This window comes from Excalfactoria chinensis, chromosome 20, assembly GCF_039878825.1.
Source record: "Excalfactoria chinensis isolate bCotChi1 chromosome 20, bCotChi1.hap2, whole genome shotgun sequence".
Lineage (NCBI taxonomy): Eukaryota > Metazoa > Chordata > Aves > Galliformes > Phasianidae > Excalfactoria > Excalfactoria chinensis.
The window spans coordinates 3,910,628-3,932,221 of record NC_092844.1 but is presented as its reverse complement, the minus strand read 5'-3'; the positions used below and the strand labels follow the sequence as shown (position 1 = coordinate 3,932,221).

At 54.1% G+C, this 21,594-nt stretch overlaps 1 protein-coding gene and 1 long non-coding RNA gene across 3 annotated transcripts; both read left to right on the top strand.

Moving 5' to 3' along the window:
• The first annotated feature begins 5,124 nt into the window (after nt 1-5,124).
• LOC140261260 (uncharacterized) lies at nt 5,125-14,704 on the top strand. Its single transcript, XR_011905685.1, has 3 exons — nt 5,125-5,744; nt 11,162-11,276; nt 14,373-14,704. It is a non-coding gene; the product is annotated as an uncharacterized lncRNA (long non-coding RNA).
• A 3,903-nt stretch (nt 14,705-18,607) lies between these two features.
• On the top strand, nt 18,608-20,694 carry HES4 (hes family bHLH transcription factor 4). 2 transcript variants are annotated; one of them, XM_072354310.1, is made up of 4 exons: nt 18,608-18,899; nt 19,015-19,110; nt 19,212-19,299; nt 19,805-20,694. In XM_072354310.1, exons 1-4 carry the CDS (start codon nt 18,789-18,791, stop codon nt 20,380-20,382), a joined length of 873 nt encoding a protein of 290 aa, XP_072210411.1. In that variant the 5' UTR covers nt 18,608-18,788; the 3' UTR covers nt 20,383-20,694. The 2 variants fall into 2 exon arrangements, with proteins under 2 accessions (XP_072210411.1, XP_072210410.1); XM_072354309.1 differs by having other exon boundaries at nt 18,608-18,941.
• Nucleotides 20,695-21,594: the final 900 nt, after the last annotated feature.

Here is a 21,594-nt window from a genome sequence, read left to right as displayed (position 1 = left end):
CCAAAACAGGTGCCACCACAGCCCCCAGTATGGCCCCTAATGATGGGCGGGAGGGAAGGAGGGGTTGGGATAGAGGGGTTGGGGGGGGTAAGGGAGGGGGGGGAGCGGATGTGTTAACGGTTTCTGGTTCAGCGGAGGGAAAAATCCCCACAAAGGAAGGTGTACAAATATTGTGGGAAATCTATTGGCCCCGTCATATTTGATGCCATTCAGGCGGGGTGAATTCCAAGGCGAGGTCTCATTCAGTCGGCGTCAATGGGAAACTTTTAATTGAGAGGCACTTCATTCAGGGCTGGGGGTCATTCAAGCACTAGGGGCATTCAGCAGAACAGAAGGGCCGTGTCTTTCTAACTCATGCCAGAAGAAAAGCTGCTGTTTCCTGAGCCCGGAGTCTGAATGTTGAGGGTTTTAATCCCCCTAGAAGGGAAAACGGATTCTTAGTTTGATCTTTCTTTAATTAAATAGAATCAGAATCGTCATCATTTCTCAAAGAGGGAGGATAAAAAAGGGAGGTGGGATGATGGAGCTGGGCTGGGCAGCTCCACAGCATCACCTTCACTGCAGTGCAGGATCACAAGGTTAGAAAAGACCTCCAAGATCATGGAACCCAACCATACAACCACCATCACTTATTTCCCCACTAAACCCCACAGGACAAGACCTGTGAGTGCATCCTACAGCTCTCCCATTGGGATGTTCCATTTTAACACACCGTTTAGTGAGGGGAAAAGGATGAGAAGGAGGTGGGAACCCCCCCCAGCTTTTCCCCATCTTTTTTTTGAGGGTCTCTTTGGGATAATATATCACACCCTGTGTCCCCCCACCATAACCACCACAAACCCATACTGAAGCACAACAGCAGCTGCCCTACCAGCATTCAATGTGGTATGTGCCATGCGCTGGGCCGAGGGGACACAACACCCCACATTCCCTGATGGGGAAGGAATAAAAAAGAACTGGAGAAGAAGCAATTAAAGAGCAGCAGGAGGGTTGGGATGGCGGTTTCCAGGGAGACAGCTCCAGCACTGCATCCCTCCCATCCCACATGGAGTGTGGCTGCAGCTCTGCCTCCCCTCCGTCCCATTCTGGTCCCCTATGGAGAGCTGCAGTGCAATGTGCTGTCGGATTTCCCCCATGGAACAGAGAACCGACTTTTCTCTTTAGGCCTCTTTTGTGTCCCAATCAGCCCACCCACCTAATTGATACACAAGAACCCAATGAAGTACCCACACACACACCTGATTCGTTCTTGCATGAACACCCAATGAATTCACGTTTGATTGCTCCATTACGTCGCACTCCAGCAGCCAATGGGTTCACATCAGAGCTGCCAGCTCTGCCCCAGCTCCCAACCACCACATGCATGAGTGCACCTTTGCAGCACAGCCGAGCACCCAATTTGCTCATGCATCAGCACGCAGCATCACACTGAGCATCTCACTGGTCATTGCATGAGCAAACAGCTCTTGCATGCATGACACTCCAGCACTGCACTGTTTGGTGTAGGGTTTAGGAGGAGAAGGAGCTGCCTTTTGCAGATGGCAGCTATGTGATGCATGCAGTGCTTCAAAGCCTGCAGGAACCTCAGCCCTGCAGGGCAGGAGTGGCATAATGGGGAGGATGCACAGACATACAGGGGAGATGTGTAATGATGCACGGGACAAAGCAGGTATCTACAGCACGGCCCCGGCTTTCCCAGCTTGTCCCCCTCCCTGCACAAAGGCCGAGAAGGAGGAGAATACCGCAGAATGGCACAGGGCCCATGAAAGCCCCCCGACAAACCCCATTGAAGCGGCGGTCCCGTTCCCATCTGTCAGAGGCCGCCCGGTGAATGGGTGTGAAGGAGGGGGGTTGGGGGGGGGGAGGCCGCGGTGTGAGCCGGGGGCTGACACAAAGAGGAAGAGACTGATTATGCTGTTATTTCTCCACTTTCAAACCCCATTAGGGGACACGCCGGGCTTTTCTCAGGGTCTTTGGGATGCTTAAGCTGCCCATTTAGCAGCGGGAACGGTCCAATTAAAAGAAAGACAAAGGAGGAGCCCGGCCTATCTTAATTGAAATGGGTTTCAGTCTAATGAGGATTAGGTTCAAGAACAGACCTAAGGGAGCAATCCAATACCCATTACCCTCCCGGTCTGTACCACCGCCAGAGCCGCAGTGCGAGAGCCCTTTAGCCAACGAGGGGCGGTGGGAGCTTCTGCAGCCCCAACCCCAAGAGGAGGCTCCCACCGTTTCCATTTGCCCCTTTATTTAGTGGCAAACCTCTCTGCAAGAGCTTGTCTGCAGTCCTGCCCTTCTCCCCAGCTCACCCTCTTCACACCGACCCATTTGCTGTAAGCTCTGCCCTGCAGGCACCCAACCTTCATGGTCAGAAGGTGACTCGGGGTGCAACGTGCACAGAGCTGCTTTGATTTGCAGGTTGCTAAAGTAGGGACATCCTGCACCGTGTCAATGGGAGTGATGTGGAATGAGGTTATAGATAAGCAAGAAGTCGGACTTGATCTTTGTAGGAACTTCCAACAGTTCTGTTCTACTCTATTCTATCCTACTTGTATTTCATCCCACTCCATCCCATCCCACCCCATCTCACTCCATCCCATCCCATCCCACTCCATTCCATCCCATCCCATCCCATCCCATCCCATCCCATCCCATCCCATCCCATCCCATCCCATCCCATCCCATCCCATCCCACTCAACCCCACCCCATCCCATCTATACAGCTTTAGCATCACCTAAACCAATCCGAACTGCCACAGGGCTGCTAAAAGCCACAGCTCTTCCTCTTCCCTTCCTTCCATCCCGCTGCCAAGCTGCAGCGTGCTGAAACGGGACAAGAGAAAACCCATCCATGCTATTTGATTTCATTTTATTTTACATCTGTGCAAAAAAACTGCTCGGTAAACCCGACGTGATGCAGCTGCCGGTGCCACCAGAGGGCAGCGCGCACCCGTCGGGCCCTGGGAGCTGGCACTGCTGGGATGTTGGGATGCTGCTGTTGGCATCTGGGCCGCTTCTTGCCGACACTCCCCTTCATTCTGCAGCTGGATCCTTCCCCAGAGCAGCTCCGACCCGAGCAGCGGGACCACTGCGAGCCTCTCCTACCCGGATCCTTCCTCTTTCAGCATCTCACCTCCCCCTCCCCATAGATCCTTGCAAGCAAATCTTCCCGGATCATCTGGATTCCTGCAGCTCTCAGCTGCCAGGAGCCGGGAGGGAGGGAGGGAGCAGCGTTCAGCCTGGGAGGCAGCTGGAATGAGAGACTCACGATGTTTTCTTTTTCCATTTTCTCATCTGAATTACGAGCTCCAATAAATAAGGCTGGAAATCTCACGCAGCGCCGGCCTCCTCCCAGGTATCCCACGCTCGGAGCCAGCGGAGGTGGCAGCAGGTGGTGCACACGATTTATCACGTCCTTTTCCTTTTGGGGGGGGGGGGGGGGGGGGGGATTTCTGGCTGTGACTGACAGTGGTTCCATTCTGTTCTCGTCTCTTCCAGCCCTCGCTTATCAGCACTGCTCGACCTGCCCGCCTCCCCCCCCCCAAGGCATTAATCACGCTTAGCGATGCTGCCCACGCCGCTGCTGGAACCGGGTCGTGAAACTCTCATCCCGCCCACCTGCAGCAACCCAGCTCCAGTCACGTCTCAGCCTCCGGCAGCACCGTGCGGAGCTCTGCGGGATGGGGCTCAGCAGGGAGAACCCCGCTGCTCATTAAGCCTGGCTGCTCATTAACCCCCACTGCTCATCCGCAGCCCCCCCCCCCCCCCCCAACCCCCATCCCTAAGTGTGATGCACCGAGGGGCACAGCTTCCCCAGGGCTGCAGTGGGAGGAAGGATGCTCAGGGTGGGGGTGGGGGGGCTCTGGAGGGTGCCAGGTTGGAGGGGAATAGGGTGAAGCCATGCAGACAGCCTCACCTTCCTTCCTCTCCTGGTGTGGAGATGAGGTGCCCCAAGGGGGATGGGGAAAGGTGCAGGGATGGATTTGGGGTGGGTGCACAGCACCTGTGTCAATGAGAACAACCTCAGCATTGTGCCATTGCCCTCGGTTTGCAGTGACTGTGCAGCTCTCTATTGCTCCACCGTGGGCACATGGCACTGTATTAGGAGGGCTCTCACCTGGACCCCGGCCCCAGTGTGGGGTTGGAAAAGGAGATTTAAGCACAGCGATTTGTTTCTCCACACTGGGAGGAAAAGAGGGATGAGGGATTAGTGTGGGGTGAATGCATCCCACCGCTGTGAGAAGGGCTCCCATCCCATCTCTAGACGCAGACCCTATCTATCTGGCTGCAGCATCACATTCCCAAGCACAGGGGAATGTCTCTTCCCAAAGGGGGTATCAGGCTTTGCAGTACGACGCTGCCAGAAGCTGAGGAAGGGCAATAAAAGAAGACAAATGACATGCAGGTGCTGGCGGGGATCCCCTGGAATGAGCAGCACTCAGACCTCTCACCATCCCACATGCTTTTCCCACCGGCTCCCATTGCAGGGTGGTTTTTTTCCTCCTGATATGTGTGTGGTTCACTGATGGTGCTGGGAATTTCTGCTCTCCAGGTAATGGATCCAGCTGCAAAGCTGCTGTGCCTTCTGGCCCAGGGTTTGCTCGCTTGGGTCTTGTGTCTCATGCTGAGGTGAAACCAAGCAAAATGTGACAGATTTAAGAGCAAAGCTGGGAGGGGGGAGAACCTGGGGAGGTTTGAAAGCTGAGTGGGAAGCAAACGGAGCTGTTAAGCTGTGGTTGGGCTTTACAAAAGGCTCCCTTCCCCACAGCTGCCTCAACTTCCAAACCTCCGCTGGTTGAGGTTCCTAAGTTACAGCATGGTTTGATACCTATAGGAGCAGCCCCAGAGTCATCGGAGGGTGAGCTCAGCAGCATGACAGCCACCTAGCTGCACCCCCAGCACCAAGGACTTGCTCTGCCTTGCAGAAAGCAGCAGGTCCTGCTCTGGGCTGGGGCAGCAGCATAGTGTTGCCCTCCATGAGGGTGCTCAGCATGGATGGGGATGCTGTGATGTTGGGGATGCTGTGGTGCTGGGGATGCTGTGATGTTGGGGATGCTGTGGTGCTGGGGATGCTGTGATGTTGGGGATGCTGTGGTGCCAGGGATGCTGTGATGTTGGGGATGCTGTGATGTTGGGGATGCTGTGGTGCTGGGGATGCTGTGGTGCCAGGGATGCTGTGATGTTTGGGATGCTGCAAAGGGCTCTGTCACCATATCTCACCAGCAGCAGCCCCATCCCTGATCTCCTGCCAGGCAGGGAAGGCGTGCTGGGCTGACTCAGCAGCTGGATGGAGCCTGATAACGCCGCGTTATCAGCCGCCGTGGGGTTGATGGTTGCCTTGGGTGCTTTCCAGATCTCGATCCCTGCGGAGCCGCTGTGACTCACGGGGCGTGTCGGGAGGAGGGCACGCTTCCACGGGTGCGATTCGGAGCGGGCCGCCCCCGTTTCGGCACCATGAGGAAATCAGATTGCTGCCAAAGGAGCGTGCCCGTCTGACGGAGCTGTTTTGCAATTGCCTGCTGACACGATCCCATCTTTCAAACCGCAGTGCGGGCGCCGGGGGACCCAGCAGCCACCTCCCTGCTGCCAATGATGCGGCGGAGGCGGGGATGCTGCGCGCGTCCCCGTGTGACATTTGTCACCGAGCGGAGGCTGAGCGGCTGCTGGGAGCCCGCTGGGGTGAGCCAAGCAGCCTGGAAGCGCTGCAGCTGGGACGGCACAGGGCTGACTCATTGCAGTGCCAGGTTTGATGGGGAATGGGCTTTTTTGCACCTGCTGGCAAAGGGTAATGCATCTCTCCAGGCCTGGCCTTTCCTTGCAGCTTTTGCCACCCATCTGCCTGCCTTTCTGGCTCTTGAGATGCATCCTCCAGGCGTCAGCAAGGAGAGCTTTCCAGGAAGGCTGCTGCTCACAAACCCCCCTCCCCCCCTTCCCTCCCACAGGGCAAGATCTGAAGACGTGGTTTGGTTGGGTTGGCTTCTTTTTTTTTGCATGTGCTGAGCACGCTCCTGCCATTTCCTTATCAAATTTCATTGCATCGATCTGAGGCACGACTGTGAGCCAGACTCAGTTCCTTCTTCGTGAGTTTCTGGTAGAGAGAAATGTCCTAACAGCATCCCAGCAGGGGCCCCGTGGCTTTGCTCTGAGCTCCCATCCCTGCTGCCCCACATCCTGCACGCTCCAGGCTCATCCCTGCGTCTGAACCCATCACATCTGATCACCCCGTGCTTGTCCTCGTGGGTGCAAACCTGCTGCTGACCATTGACCCGTGGACCTGGTGACAGCCAGACGTCGCTGTGATAGCCAGGTTCAGACAGAGGCAAAGGGCAGAGCTCAGCTCCCACTCTGACTCATGAACGCGAGCAGCTCGTTTAGCTAGTGCCCTATTGAGACATCTCAGCAGCCTCATCCAGAGCAGTAAAAACCACAGACAGGCCGTGGGTCTGAGCCCTGCTGCAGGCGGGTCCTGGAGCCAACAGACAGCAAACAGGTGCTGCAGCAGCAGATTGGGCTTTGCTGAGGAGCAAAGCAGGGGGGACAGCCCACCTGCCAGGGGCTCAGATAGCCACGGTTGCAAGGATATGGGAGCCTGGAGCTACCCCACAGCATCCGTGATGGGTAAAACGTGGGAAATGCAAAGCAGGTTTGGGAAAGGGGTTATTTGTGCATCTGGTATTGCAGGGCAGGCGTCATTAGCAAAGAGTGTGAGACAGATGTTGGGACAACAGCTGGGGACTGTCTGTCTGCAGAGCACTTGTGGTGAGCAAAATGCTTTGGAATGAACAAGGAAAGAGAAAGGGGGGGGTTGATGGGCTGGGCTGGTTGCCCTCACCCTCTTGTCAGTGCTGAGTACATGAAAGCAGCCTTATTGCAAGGGGAGGAACACGTGCTGGGCCATTCACAGTGGTGTGGGTGTTGCTGGGAGCATCGTGTCCCAGGTGTAATTGCTGGGCTGCAGGAGTTTCTCCCTGCTCTCCCATGCCCAGACCTGCTCCTGAAGCAGCAGCAGCCCTGCAGATAAGCAGGTGTCAGGATGGGGATTAGAGCCTATTTACCACCTCACTGCCCGGACATGCAAAAATAACAAAAGCAATTAGGAAAAGGTGGTGAGGACAGCGGTGCTAAAACAGAAGCAGGTTTGCATTTCCAGGGTAGAGGGGTGACTGCAGCCCAAAGCACCGAAGGAAAGGGTCAATGGCAAAGTGTGAGTTGCTAATTTGCTCCCAGTGGTGCAGCCACGGAAGGAATCCCGTCTGAATAAAGTCCTTTCTGCTCTGATTAATTGTCCCCTCCTGGTTATGAACAATGCAGAGCAACCCAGGGATAATATTCACGCGAGGGGAAATGGGGAAGACGGTCACCCAAACGTTGCCATTAACGAGGCTTAAATAGCCAAGGCTGGCCCTGAATGCATGAGGGAGCCCTGGGAGGAAGGAATGTCCCCTATTAGCCGAGCCCCAAGTGGCCCTGCCACCACAATAAGGCCGAGCTGCCCCGCTCCTCACTGCCTGCTGCTGCCCCAGGGTTCAGTTCAATGTCAGCCCAGCATCCACAAGCTGCAAATTATCAGAGGGCGTGCAGCTCTTTCAGCCCCACTGAACCCTATCCACGGGGAAATAATCCCACTGAGCATCAGGGAGTTCCTCCCCCCCCCCAACGCTGCAGCTCTGCTGTACCCATGGCACAAAGGTTGCAGATGGAGGGCTGTATTCCTCTGGGTTCCCTGCAGGCTCAGTGTTGCCCTGTGGGATGCGGGGAAGGCAGCAGGGCTGGGAACCCACTGCTGGATGCATCTTTGCAACCCCAAGAAGTGAGTGGTGCAGGAATATCACACCAATGGGAAGCATCGCAGCGATGCAATGGGGGGGACAGCTGTGCTCCAGGTCCCTATGGGTCAGCAGCTAATTGGCTTCCCTTTAAAACAGGGAAATAGATGCGCTGGGTTTACTGGGCAGCCTGGGAGCTTTTTATGGTTGCCACCCACTGCAGCCCCAACCCAACGTCGCCTTCAGGCAACGACCTCGGTGGCAGCAGAAGCACTGGGAGCAGTTGAAACGTGGCAGCAAGGATTTGGCTTCATCCTTAACAGCTGCCTTTCAGCACGTCATCCTTCATCCCGAGCTCTGCCTGCTTCTCCCCAGCCAGCCCCGCTCCCATTGTTCCAATGTGTTTATTTGTTTTGAAGAGCTGCATTGCCGACTGATTGCTAGCATTTCTGGGGGCAGTTCGGCTTTTCTTTTTGGATAAGAGCCCCCAAAAGGCACCGAGCTTCACTGTTGTAAGGTGAACCCCATCCAACCCCACCTCTGCCCTGCACTCTGGTTTGCAGTGCGGATGCTGTGTGTGGCATCACCCATAGGTGTGGGGCTGAGGGTGTGTGGGATGTGACAGCCCCAGGGGCTGAAGGAGGGAGGATGGATGTCCCTGATGCTCTGGAGGAGGTGGCAATGGGATGCAAAGCACTGTGAGCAAGTCCCAAAGGCACCTTCGCTTCCCTTCTGCAATGCGTTATGGAAGTCCCTAAAGACCTCAGACCTATATGGGATGCCCTTTAGGGGATGCTGGCAAAAAGAAGCCAAGCAAGGGAATGGTCTGTGGTTATTTCCCATTGGGAAGAGTTTGTGGCTGTTTCTAGTTGGGAAGGGAAGGATTCATTGTTATTCCCTATTGGGAAGGGGTTGTGGTGATGCCGTGGGCTCAGCCCAGGTTCCCTGCCCCGTGCCACAGCATTCCCATGAGAACCAATTCCCGTGCCCAGCCACCTCCACCTCCCCTCCTCTCCCCCCTTGCTTAATTGCTTTGCAAATGTTAAATGTTTTGGCTCAGCATCCAGACCCCTGTCTGGCTCCTGCAGATACAACCTAACCCTAGGGGAGCGCCGGGGCTCCGGCCCCTCCAGTCCCCTCTTTGCCATAGCAGCGAGCCCCCGCCAGGATGGCCATTGTGTCCCCCTCCCCTGGACAGAGCACCTGGAGACCTCCTTGTAAAAACTTCATTTGCTGGGGAAAGCTTTGATTAAAGCTGCCTGGCGGGGGGTTGCCCCATTCCCGAGTCAATATTGGTTTTGGAGCAGATGGGGGTGAGATGGGGGCTGCGGGCGCGGGGCCGGGGGATGCCTTGGGGGCCCATGGCAGCGCTGCTGAGATCAAAGGGGGGCAGACCCGGTGAGGTGGGGCAGCCCCACACACTGGAAACCTCTGGGAACAAAAGCATCAAAGTAAATCAAATGAAACTAATTGAAGAGCTTTAGCATTAAATAACGAGGGAGAGGCTTTTCATGAAACGCCAGCTTCTTCCCGTCAAAAAAAAAAACAAACCCAGGGACTTGCTTCCAAGAAACCCAACGCGACCATCCTTCACCACAACAATCCCTAAACCCAAACACTGTGCACAAAAGGGGGAGATCGGGATGGCTGTGTGAGCCCAAAGGGCTGTGGGGAGGGAGGTGGGCAATCTAGGCTTGTTTTCCCATACGGCTCCAAGGTCCTGGGATGTGGGCACTGTTGTTGTGATGCAGGAACACAGGGATGCTCAGAGCATCACACAGTTCCATCCTCAGCTTCCAAGGCACCGTGCCTGCCCTGTCTGTACCAGCTGTGCCATAGGAGGTCTTTGCCCATTGGCACCGATGGCACTTTCTCATCCTTGGGTTTTAACCCCTCTTGGCTAGGCGTGAGGTCAGTTTTCCATCCCAAAACGGAGTGGGAGCAATGATGGGATCAGCACACAGCCCCACACCCCCCTGCCAGCCCAGCCTGGGAAATGAAAGCAGAGAGACGAGGGGATGGGCCAGAAGGAAAGCCATTGAAATGTCCTCGTTAGCCGCTGGCTAAACCGGATTGTGGCCATGATGAAAGAAACCCACATGAAGACAATTAGACTAAATTATGTCCAGTCACAGAAGACAAGTTAACAGTGAAATGCAAGGCAGTCCGACTCCAGCCAGGCTCGATGTCTGGCTTACCCCATCGCTGCCACTCATACATCACCGATCAAGGGAAGCCCCTGCAGGTTGTTTTAAACCAGGGCCAGCAGGAGGTTGGGCTAATGAGTAAAATCTGAACATTCCTCAAATTTCCCATCCATCCCAGGGTGAGGGGAGGGTGGAGAAAGGGGGATGGGGACACAGTGGCACTCGGCACAGTGACAAAGCTCTGGGAGCAGGGAGATGCCAACCCCGATGGACCTGAGCCGTGCCAGCCTGGAGGAGAAGTCCTCCACCAAAGCATCCTCCTCACTCCCCATCCCAATGGAGTGAAATGAAGCTGGGGTGATTAATGGTGTGGTTGTTCCCGTGGTGGGGGCTTGTGCCCTGTGGGTTTATCCAGTGAAGCATCCTTCTGTGGGGTATGCAGGGATGTGGGTGTTGGGGGCACAGCTGGCCCAAGGGATGCTCAGAGCAATGCGGGGCTGCTCAGCCCCCAACGTTCCCGCAGAGAATTCACTCGACTCCCAGCCTCATCCATAGCAAAGCCAATAAATAAATAAACCTCGCCCACCTCTTTGGGGTTCTTTAACAGGGGGGTGTGGAGGAGGGGAGAGGTAATTAAAAGACATCAAAGAGAGGGCAGGAAGAAAAAAGGCATTTTCGAGAGGGAAGAAGAGGGGAAACAACCATTGCTGATCAATACAATTGCAGTGCTTGAAAGCACAGGGCCACTCACCCATGGGACACCCTAAGAACCCATCCCCAGGAGCAGGACCCCAGCAGAGTCCCTTCCCTTAGCATCCTTGTGCTGATGAAGGTGATTTTGGCTTCTCGAGGTGGATAATGGCCAAGGGAGCAGCGTGGGGATGTGGGGTGTCAATGGGATGTGGAACCAAGGGAAGCGGTGTGGATGGATGCAGAGCTTACTGTGTTGGATGCACGCAGCAAGTCAGAGCACAGGATTTTACTCATCCTTCGAGCCTTAAACCCAAGGAATTAAAACAAAAAAAACCCCCACAATTAGAAGAGAGGAAAAGACGGGAATTAATCAGTAATCAACTTTTACCCTTTTTCTTCATTAATGAAACCAACATATGGTCCCCATCCCGAAGACCAGCCGCCTCCCGCTCGTGGTTCCTCTCTCTCTGCCACACTCATTCCCTCCACCGCGTCCCCGTCTCCATCGCCCTCTCCCTGGGATTTTAATTACATTCATCTATTTCCACTCACTAGGTCTGTCACTTTGCAGCGGAGCCGCTGTAATTATGCTGTGGGAAGCAGAGCTCACTTCGCCGAACCCTGAGCGGATTAAGGATCCTCCGTGCCTTTTCCCACCCCTCTCTGCCAGGTACCTGCACAAAGATGACAGATGGTCAGGGACCATTTATTTCCCCTAATGAGCTGGTACAAAAGGAGATGCCTCCTAAAACACGTGTATATTTTCTGTTAACTCAAAATGACCCAAACTCCCGTGGCTTTGGTTGGGAGACTGGGAAGGGTCTGAACATTGGAGCGTGCCGATAAAATGGGGATTTAGGGCTTCTGCGTGGGAAATGGGGCTGAGGGATGTTAAAGGCTTCAGCCCTTCTCAGCTCAGCCAGAAGCCAACACAACTGTGAGGCTTAGGGCTGCCGATGGGCACTGGGGGATGCCAAAGGATGAGGAAGATAATTCCAGCGTGCAGAGATTATGGCATGAAAAGGGCGCAGGGATGCGGAGCCTGAGCTGATGCAAAGCACCAAAGCTTGGAGGATCTGCACAGCTTTGTGCCCGCGGATGGTTAATCCATAAAACTTTAACCCTTTGGGGTTTAATCTCCATGAGAACCTTTTTCCGACGCCAAGCATGGGCACCCACACCCAGCCCCCAGCCTCAAAGTTATGGGATAGCATGGATTTCTTATCCAGGAGAGAAAAGGTTTGCTGTTCCCACATATTTGCTGGAGGCAGCACCTGGATGATGGGCACAACCTACAATGAGCCCAACTCTTTGCTCCAAAGTCAGCACTGGGGATGGCGCGATGGCCAACGAGACTGTCCTGGGAGGAGAGGTGATGGGAAAGCCAAGGGTCCTGACCCGTGCTGGTAATTAAAGACCCCACAGTGGTTTTTGCAATGAGTAGGGCTGTTCTGGCTGGACTCCAGCTCGGGTAATTGCATTCAGCCCCACAGCCCCGCGGGCGGCTTGGTGGCAGCTGTGACATGGCACAGTGCATGCCGGGGCTTCAGGGCGACGTGGGGGCACCCAGATAAAAGGTGAGCATGGGGATATTCAGCGCCCAACCCCGCTGTTAGCTCATTAAAAGACAACATTTGCAGGTCCCCTTTAAACTGTTTATCCACTATTGAAAATACCATATGTTACATGTCCATGAAGATCAGCTTTCAGCCGCAAGATAAGCCGCCTCCATTTATTGTTCTTCCTTTTCTCTCTTCCCCCCTCCCACCCCCCCCCAACGGGCTTTTAATTACATCCATCACCTCCCAGCCTGGGGATGGTGCCTTCCTCACAGCCCTGCAAAGGAACGGGGCCCAATGCTTCCCTATGGAAGGGAGTGATGGTTTCGCTTCCCCGCACGCAAGTCCTAAAGCGAGCGACATTTAGCAGCCGCCGTGAAATCTCAGCTGGGATTGGAATTTATTTTAAGACTCCGGCCTTTAAATTTTTCATTAAACCTCTTCCCCCTGTGATGCACGAAGCTTCTGTGGAGACCCGGGGAATGGCATGTTTGCATGCTTAGCACGTCAGAAGGGGAGGAGAGCGTTGCTTGGGCAAAGATGCCCCAATGCACATCCCTGTGCTGGAGCAGGAGCTTGCCCCGGGCTCCCTTAGCTCTGGGTGGGCTCTTGTGGTTCTGCCTGCTGCAGGGCTTGCTGGAAGCACGCTGTCAGCAGGGTTGGCTGCTTGCAGCTCCGTCAGCTTTCAAGCTGAAATTCTCTGTGACTTTTGCAAGGAAGGCAAATGCCTGGAGGAGCTCCGAGGGGATGAAGCAGCCTGCAAGGAGATCTGCTGCCTTCTCCCTTCTGGCGCTCCTTTACAGCTCCTGCTGGCTGCACGGCACGGGCCGTGCTTGCTGCTAGATCACCCCTTCCCATCAACACATCTGCAACGCCGGGAACTTCTCCTGCAGAGCACACACCCTGAGCTGCTACAAGCAGGGTGCACCCCAGCACACGGAGAGGTTTGTGCAAGGCAGCAGCTTGCAGCCTGAGCTGCCGTTGTGCTCTGTGTGCAGCAGAGAGGTGTATCATTAATCTATTAATTATTCACACCGCGCCAGACGGGCGTGCAGAAGATCAGACGGGGATTGCTGGCTCCCAGCAAGCTCCTCGACTCTCCTTATGTCAAGAATTGCTCTTCAGTCACAGGCACGTTGTCACCGGCCACCTGCATGTGACGGGACGGTCTTTGTTAAAATCCCAATTAGCGGATAATAAGGGTGGCACAAAACCATCCTTCTCCCAAGCCAGATCGGCACCCGGCCCTCCTATTCATTTATTTATGTGTTTAATTTTGTCCCCTCCCTTTCTAAACAAAACTTGGGGGCAAGAGGCAGCTCAGGTGAGTGGAGGAAGGGATGGAGGAGAAGGATGAAGGATGCTGGAGGGGAACCCATGCATAGAATTATAGCACTGTAGAATCATAGAGTGATAGAGCCACGGAATCATAGGATCATTGTATGATAGTCATGGAATCACAGACCCAAAGAACCATAGCATGATTGAATGGTTGGGTTGGAGGGACCTTTAAAGATGATGAAGTTCCAGCCCCTCCATGGGGTCTGTCCCTACCCTGATCCCACAGTGCTGGAAGGCCCTGAGCAATTTCCCTTTCATCACTTGCTTGTAGTTGCCATTAAGCATTAATGCAGGGTGATGAAGGATGAGCAGATTTAACAGGCCTGACAGCTGCTCTTGGCTATTTCATCCAGGTCTCCAGTAAGAACAACTGGAGGAAGCTGGAAGAGCTCATGGTGCAAGGCACGGAGAGAAAAAGCTATAGAAGGAGATGTGAGATTCCCTTTGAAAGGCTTAGGGAGGCAAGTATTGGACTCGATGAAGGTCTTTCCAACATAGGAACTATGATCCCATGAGATACAGAGTCCCCAACCCTGAAGGTGTTCCAGAACCATGGGGATGTGGCACTGAAGGACGTGGTCAGTGGGGGCACGGTGAGGTGGGTTGGGTTGGACGTGGTGATCCCAAAGGTGTTTCCAACCTTAATGATCCTGTGACTGTAAGCACAATGAGCTCCTATGACTGCCCTGACGTCACAGCAGTGTGCCTTATTGGATGCCCTTCCAGCCAACTAAGATAACTCTTTTTACTTGCTATAAAATCAACACCACGAAAGATCATGATCTTTTCAAAGGGAGACAACAGGGTGCTTTTCTCATCGTTGTGTGCACTGCGGTGACTCATCTGCTTATTTTTAACTGGGGCAGGTCCTGTGGAAGGAGCGAAATGACTCCAAGTCTTGAGTGACAGTAATGGGGGATGGAGACGCAACGTTAATCTTCTCCATGCAGGTCTGAAGAGGTGGAAACCACCACTGAACGCCACATCGTCTCATGACCCTTGTAAACAAGGCGGACTTCTTCATTATCTTTATTTTAGGTACCAAATTGAATGTTCCAGCTCTTTGAGAATTCGATTCGCTCTTTCCAGGCATGTCTCCCAGTGCCTCAGCACGCACAGCTTTAAAGGCATTGCTCCACTCTTTTGGATTAGTGACCCATTCTAACTGGTCCTCATTGACCGCCACTGTGGGTCTCTCAAAGAGTCCATTGGACGCAGCTTACAAAGGAGTTGAGCCGGAGATGAAGAGTTTACAAAAAGTTTGTAGGAAACCGTGGAGTCCTTTTAAAAGAGAATAAACTGCCACTGCTGTGTCTGGGCTGAGTTAATCTGATTAGGCCAAGCTCATCAACAGCCCCGCTGAAAGGAGCGCAGGGGGGGGAACGTGGGTTGGGGCGGCCCTGGAGAGAAACCAGGGACCTTTTTAGCATGGAAGTCAAACAAAACCCATTGTGGCAGAGCGTGCTTGCCTACAGATGGCAAAATGACACATCTTTGCAAAGGCAAAGCAAATATCTTTGATGGTTTTTTCTTTGTTTTTTTTGTGTTTTTTTTTTTTTCTTTGTTTTTTTTCTTTCTTTCTTTACTTCTTCTCAGGTATGGGAACAGGCACTTAGTGAGATTAATGGACACCAAAGTGAATGGGGCTGTGAAGCACTGCAGATACGTGTCCTGGCTGCTCAGGTGGGACAGGTTGATGGAGTTCACCTTCTCTATGTACAGCATGGAGGGATAGGAAGCCCTCACACCTAGCACTGTTCCTCCTTTGCCCCTTGGGAATTGCATGGTTATCTACATGGGAGGCAATGCAGACCCCATGTCCACCAAGGGACATGGTGGTGGTGGGTTGGTGGTTGGACCTGGTGATCCCAGTGGCCATTTCCAACCTTAATGACCTGAAAACTGTGTGATTCCATGCCCCATTGTCATCCGCTTTGGGCCATCTCTCAGTGGATGACCAGGCAATGCACAACCAAAGGCTCTGCAGCAGCCTACAAGCAAACCCAACCACTGCATCTGCTCGTGGCCATAACACCTTCATCCCTGAGCAGCAGCGATGCACTGCAAGTCAGTGCACTCGGACGATGCTCTTGTGTGATGCCCTTGCCTGATGCACTAGCAGGAAGCAATTACACCATGCACTTGTATGATGCACTTGTCCATTGCACCTCCACCATATGATGCACATCCATTTCTATGATGCATTTGCATGGTGCAGCCAAGGAAACGCTGCCTACCATGTCCACTCTCCTTCCCCTTTTGCCCAGGCTTCAGCACATCAGTCCTGCAGTTTTGACCTTGCTAAGCACTACAGCATTTGACCAAACACCTGAACGAGGCTTTGGCCCCCACTGCATCTCAAAGAGGCTACGCAGAGGCAGGCAGCACTCATTGTGAGCAAAAGAAAACCCCTAATTAAACATCCCGTCGGGAAGTGACATCCCCACCACTGCTCTGTATTAGAGGAGCCAGGGCCGTGCTTGGATTTACCATAGGCGGCTCCTTAGCCAATATAATTAAGAACAGTATCAGTGGAAGGCATGTAAGGAGATTTTCTCCCCGAGGCCACCTAATACAGATGTAATTGACTCTATTTTCTGCTTTCTGCACATGGATTGCCGCAACTCAGCCCCTATTATCCGCCAACAAATGAACAGGATCCGTTGAAAGGACCTCTCCAGCCAGGGCCAGGCGCAAGAGAATGGAGCACTGGGCTGTGTTAAATCCGGACACAAGGCTCTCCTTTCCTTCCCTTTTTCATCTCAGCCGCCTTTTCAAGATGTTTTCCATGCTGGATAAGTCAGCAGATCTGAGCTTGGGCAAAACGTTGGCACTCGGGGAAAGAAGGGAACATCTGTCCCAATCAGCTGTGCTATTCTGTGCCGCCCGGGCGATGCCTTCGAGAGGGGGCTTTGTGAGCAAAGGCTGCAATTTCCTTTTCGCTGCTATTTCGAAGGGCGGGGAAGGAGGAAGGGAGGTGAGAAAAGAAATTAAAGCCCATTGGCTTTGTGGTGAAAGGGGCCCTGAAAAAAAAAATGAATCTCCATTTCTAACGCTGCAAAATCCCCACCGAGTTCCCACCGCCATCCCCCCACAAGGATGTCCTCAGCAGCAAAGGCACAAGGGATAATAGTCTATTGGTGCAGATAGCAATTTGCTTAGCAATACCTTTGCTTACAGCTGAAGGAGCCCCAGCGCTTGCTTGGAGGAAGAGATGCTCTGAGCACCCCAATGGTGCACGTGGGATGCAGTGGTGCAATGGTGAAAAGGATGCAGTGATGCAATGGTGCAAGGGATGCATCCCAATGGTGCACATGGGATGCAATGGTGCAAGGCGTGCATCCCAATGGTGCACATGGGATGCAGCGATGCAAGGGATGCAACCCAATGGTGCACATGGGATGCAATGGTGCAAGGTGTGCATTGTAATGGTGCAAGGTGTGCAACCCAACAGTGCACGTGGGATGCAATGGTGCAAGGTGTGCATTGCAATGGTGCAAGGTGTGCATCCCAATGGTGCACATGGGATGCAATGGTGCCAGGGATGCATCCCAATGGTACACATAGGACGCGGTGGTACAGTCTTGCAAGGGGTGGAAACAAATGGTGCACATGGGATGCAATGGTGCAGAGGTTTTCCCATTTCACTTCTGGGAGCACTGGGCTGTCTGACCCTCATAATTAACCATAGCTGATTAGAGCACTGAGCTCCAGAAGGAAGACTTGTCCCTTATTGCTGCCCATGCAACCTGCCAGCCCTGATATCTTCATTCCCTTTCACCACCACCCCCTCCTGGAACAAACCCCAAGCAATGTGCATGGCAAGGGATGAGCACAGGGGTTGAGACAGGGGAAATCTGGGGGGTGACAGCCTGTCCACCCCCAAACAGCAGCCAATGGGGCCCAGCTACCAGCCCCATGCAGCCCTAGCAAACCCCCCATGCAGCCCCCATCAGCCTGGGTCGTTTCTCAGCTCTCCTCCCTTCAGCTGCAAAGCTTTTTGAGCAGGGCTCCCATGTTTTCAGAGCTCAGCTGCAATCAAGTTAGGGATTTAGGGATCAAAGCCATGCAGTGCTCGGGATGCCAAGAGCCCTGAGTGAGGGGGGGGGGGGGGGGGCGTGGGGGTGGGAGGGTTGCTCAGCATGCAAAGCTGTTTGCAACACCAGCATTGCAATCCGGTGCATGCAAAGCTGGTTGCAACACCAGCATTGCAATCCGGTGCATGCAAAGCTGGTTGCAACACCAGCATTGCAATCGGGTGCAGGAGGGCGCGAGCATGCAATGATGGGGTTGGAGGGGAGGAGGTGGGGGGGGAGGGAAGAGGGGGTGTTTTTGTTGCACGGGGCTGTGTTTGGTTACGAAGGGAGGTTGCAAAGCGGTGATGCCTTTTGGAGGGTAAAGTGGGGGTGGGGGTGGGAAAGGAGGGTTAGGAATTGCAATGGGGGTGGTGAAAGGGAATGGAGGAGAAAAGGAGAAGGAGAAGAGGAAAAAAGGCAGAAATGAAGGGGAAGAGAAAAGGGAAAAAATAAACTGAAAAGAAAAGGAAAAGCCATTAAAAAGAGCGAGAGAAAAAAAAGAATATTAGGAATTATAACAGAACCCCCGCGCTGCCCGCACGCACGCGCCGTGCGCACCAACCCCCCCCCCCCCCCCCTTTTCCCGCCCTCGGGGCTGCCCCCGCGCGCGCGGGCGCGCCATGGCCGGGCGCGGCGGCGCGAGGCGGCGCGCGGCGTTGCGGGGCGGGGTTTTCCCATGCGGGATGCCGGCCGCGCGGCGGCACGTGCTCCGGGCGGGGGGAGCGTGCGGGGTTGGATGCGGGGGGGCAAGAGAGCCCGTTGAGTGACAGCGGGCTAAGAGCCAGCCAATAGGAAGCGAGAAGCGAGGTTTGGTTGCGGTTTATTGGCCGGTTGGGAAAGGGAGAAGGGAGGGGGGCGGTGCGCGTGACGGACGGGCGCGGGGTGGATAGCCAATGGGAAGACGGAGTCGGTCCGCCCCGCTTTGCTATTGGCTGTGGGGAGTGTGGGAACGGCCGCGGCGGCGGGTTCACACGAATGGGGAGCCGGCGGCGGGTATAAAAGGCGGGGGGGCGCCGCTCGCGGGCATTGCCGGCCCCGCCGCCGCCAGCGCCGCGTCCGCCTATTGCCGCCTATTAGTTGATCGGAGCGCCTCTGTTTTTCGCGCTTGTTGTTTTTTTATCCCTTTTACCCTTATTGTTTTTTCTCCGTTTCTTCGCTTTTACCTCAATTCCTTTCGGTTATTTCCGTTCCCTTTTTTACCTCGCCATGCCCGCCGACACGGGCATGGAAAAACCCACCGCTTCTCCTATCGCTGGTGCACCGGCCAGTTCAAGTCATACACCGGATAAACCACGGAGCGCCAGCGAACATCGGAAGGTAAATGGCAGCGGATGGCGGCGAGCCCGCGGCCGGGCCGAGGTCGGTGTGCGGGGTCAGGGGGCCGGGGCCGGGGTTGAGCAGCGGGCGGTGACGGTATGCGATGTGCCCGCAGTCATCCAAACCTATTATGGAGAAGAGAAGGAGGGCGAGGATCAATGAGAGCCTGGGGCAGCTGAAGATGCTCATCTTGGATGCGTTGAAAAAAGACGTGAGTATGGAAGCGATGGGGGTTGTAAAGGGGGGTGGGGGGGTTGATGGTGGGGTTGTAATGCGGGGAGGGGGCACTGAGTGCCGGTGTTGTTTATTTAGAGCTCCCGGCACTCTAAGCTGGAGAAGGCAGATATACTGGAGATGACAGTGAAGCACCTGAGGAACCTCCAGCGGGCACAGATGGCTGGTAAGTCACCCCCATCCCACCCCCTGACCCCAGGGGCTGGAGCCCTCGGTGGTCATCCCCCCCCCCCAACCCCATAAAGTTACTTTGAGGCTCAGTAGGAGCCCCAAAGTAACCACTAGGGAGCCCTAAAACCCAAGCAAACCTCAGAAGCTCATGGGGTGGGGGGGGATGGGGGACCCCAATAAACCCACACAGACCCTTCAGAACTTATAGGGAGCCCTAGAAACTCCTGCAGACCCCCATGAAGTCTATGCAAATCTCTCTGAAAGCACTTAAGGATAATCATCTAGGGATGCCCCTGAATCCATGCGAGCTTCCCTAAGCTCTGTGGGACCCCAATCAAAGGATGCAACCTCCCAATAAGCTCTTAGGCCCTCTTCCAAAAGAAGCAACCACCCAACAGCCATTGGAACCCAAAGTACTTCAAAGGATATTCCCATATAGCCTTCAAGGAAGCTTGTTGAGATCACCCTGCCAAGAATTTGCTCTTCCTTTTCCATTGCAGCAGCTCTCAGCGCTGACCCCAGCGTGCTGGGCAAATACCGTGCTGGTTTCAATGAGTGCATGAATGAGGTGACGAGGTTCCTGTCTACCTGCGAGGGGGTGAATGCTGACGTCCGTGCCCGCCTGCTGGGTCACCTCTCTGCTTGCCTGGGGCAGATCGTGGCCATGAACTACCTGCCACCCCCTCCTGCTGGTCAACCTGCACATCTGGCTCAACCTCTGCACGTTCAGTTGCCTCCTACCACCACCGGAGCTGTGCCGGTGCAATGCAAGCTGGAACCAACCGAAGCTCTCTCCCCTAAAGTCTATGGGGGTTTTCAGCTTGTCCCAGCCACCGATGGTCAATTTGCTTTCCTCATCCCCAACCCGACGTTCCCACCTGGCTCTGGACCGGTTATCCCACTCTACGCCAACTCCAACGTCCCAGTATCCACAAGTGGAGGCTCTGGGAATGCATCTACCACCCCATCAGCATCCCCCGTGCAGGGCTTGACATCATTCGGTCACAGCGTGGTGCCTGCATCCCAAGCAGGCAGCCCTATTGCTGAGCGCAGGGAGTCCGTCTGGAGACCGTGGTGACCATCCCAGACCCCCCCGCCCCCTCCCCTATAAAGAACTCTACCTTGGCTCCGTTGTATGGAGCCCTATTGTGGTTGTATTTTTCCTAAGCAGATTTCAACATAGGGGGGTGGTGGGGAGGGGGGGGGGGGAAAAAAGGAGCAAATGGACCTTGCTAGGAACGTGCTATTTATTATTCTCAAAGGTTTGGGATCTCGATTTGTATTTTTACTCCTTTTTTTTTTGAAATGCCTTTTATTTGAGATGCTTCTTTTGGTTTTTTTTTTTATTATTATTGTGAAGGAGAAATAAATGAGGAATAGTTTTGTATCAGATGAACTCGAATGCCAAAGTTGTTTGTATCCTGTCTGTGTGTGTTGCGTGTGCCTGTGTTGGAGACCTCCAAGGGGGTATAAAAAGAACAGAGCTTAAATAACGCAGGTGGTGATGAAATAAACTCTTTGAAATAGAACTTTCTTCTACTTTCTCCTCTCATTCCAACGGCCGGAGACAAAAGAGACCCTGCAGGATGGCAATAAGGGGCCGACTTTATGGCCTCGAAGTGTGGCTGATAGGGAAGGTTGTGATGGGGGCTGTGTGAGCTCTGCTTCCTAACTACGTGCTCCTGGATGCTGGGAAATGCATGTTTGCTGCGTGAGATAATCCGACTTGAAGCTTTTCTTGCTCCCGTATTACGGGCTCTGTATTACCTTTGCCGTGGGGGTGGTGCGTGCAAAAAGTTACTATCCCGGCCACAAAAGAAGCAAGAGAGTCTGTCCCTATTGTGAGGAGGGTAATTAGAAGGTATAAAGGGTCTCATCGAGTATGCAGCGGGCTCTTTGGGAAGTTGGGAGCCCTATTGAAACGCCTGGGAACTCGGAGCTGAGGGTTAATGTGTGTCTTTTTCTTTTACCCCCCCCCTCCTTCTCCCTCTCTGCTCTCATTGACAGGGCCAGATAGACTCCGATACTCAATGCTTGTTGTAAATTCAATTGCCCGGCCTCACAATGCCGACCTCATAAAAGAGAATCACTTCGGGGTTGTGGCTTTTATTTTATGTTCTTGCTGTAAGTATCGGAGCTGAGGAAAAGACAGTTTTGCCACCCATTCTGCCTCACCCCCAGCACTTGAATCCTGGCCAAGTGGAAGCGATGGCAGCCTCACCCACATGGAATTAAACCGCTTCCAATTGTCGCCAATTAATAAGGCCACGGTGTGGAGAAAGACCATAGA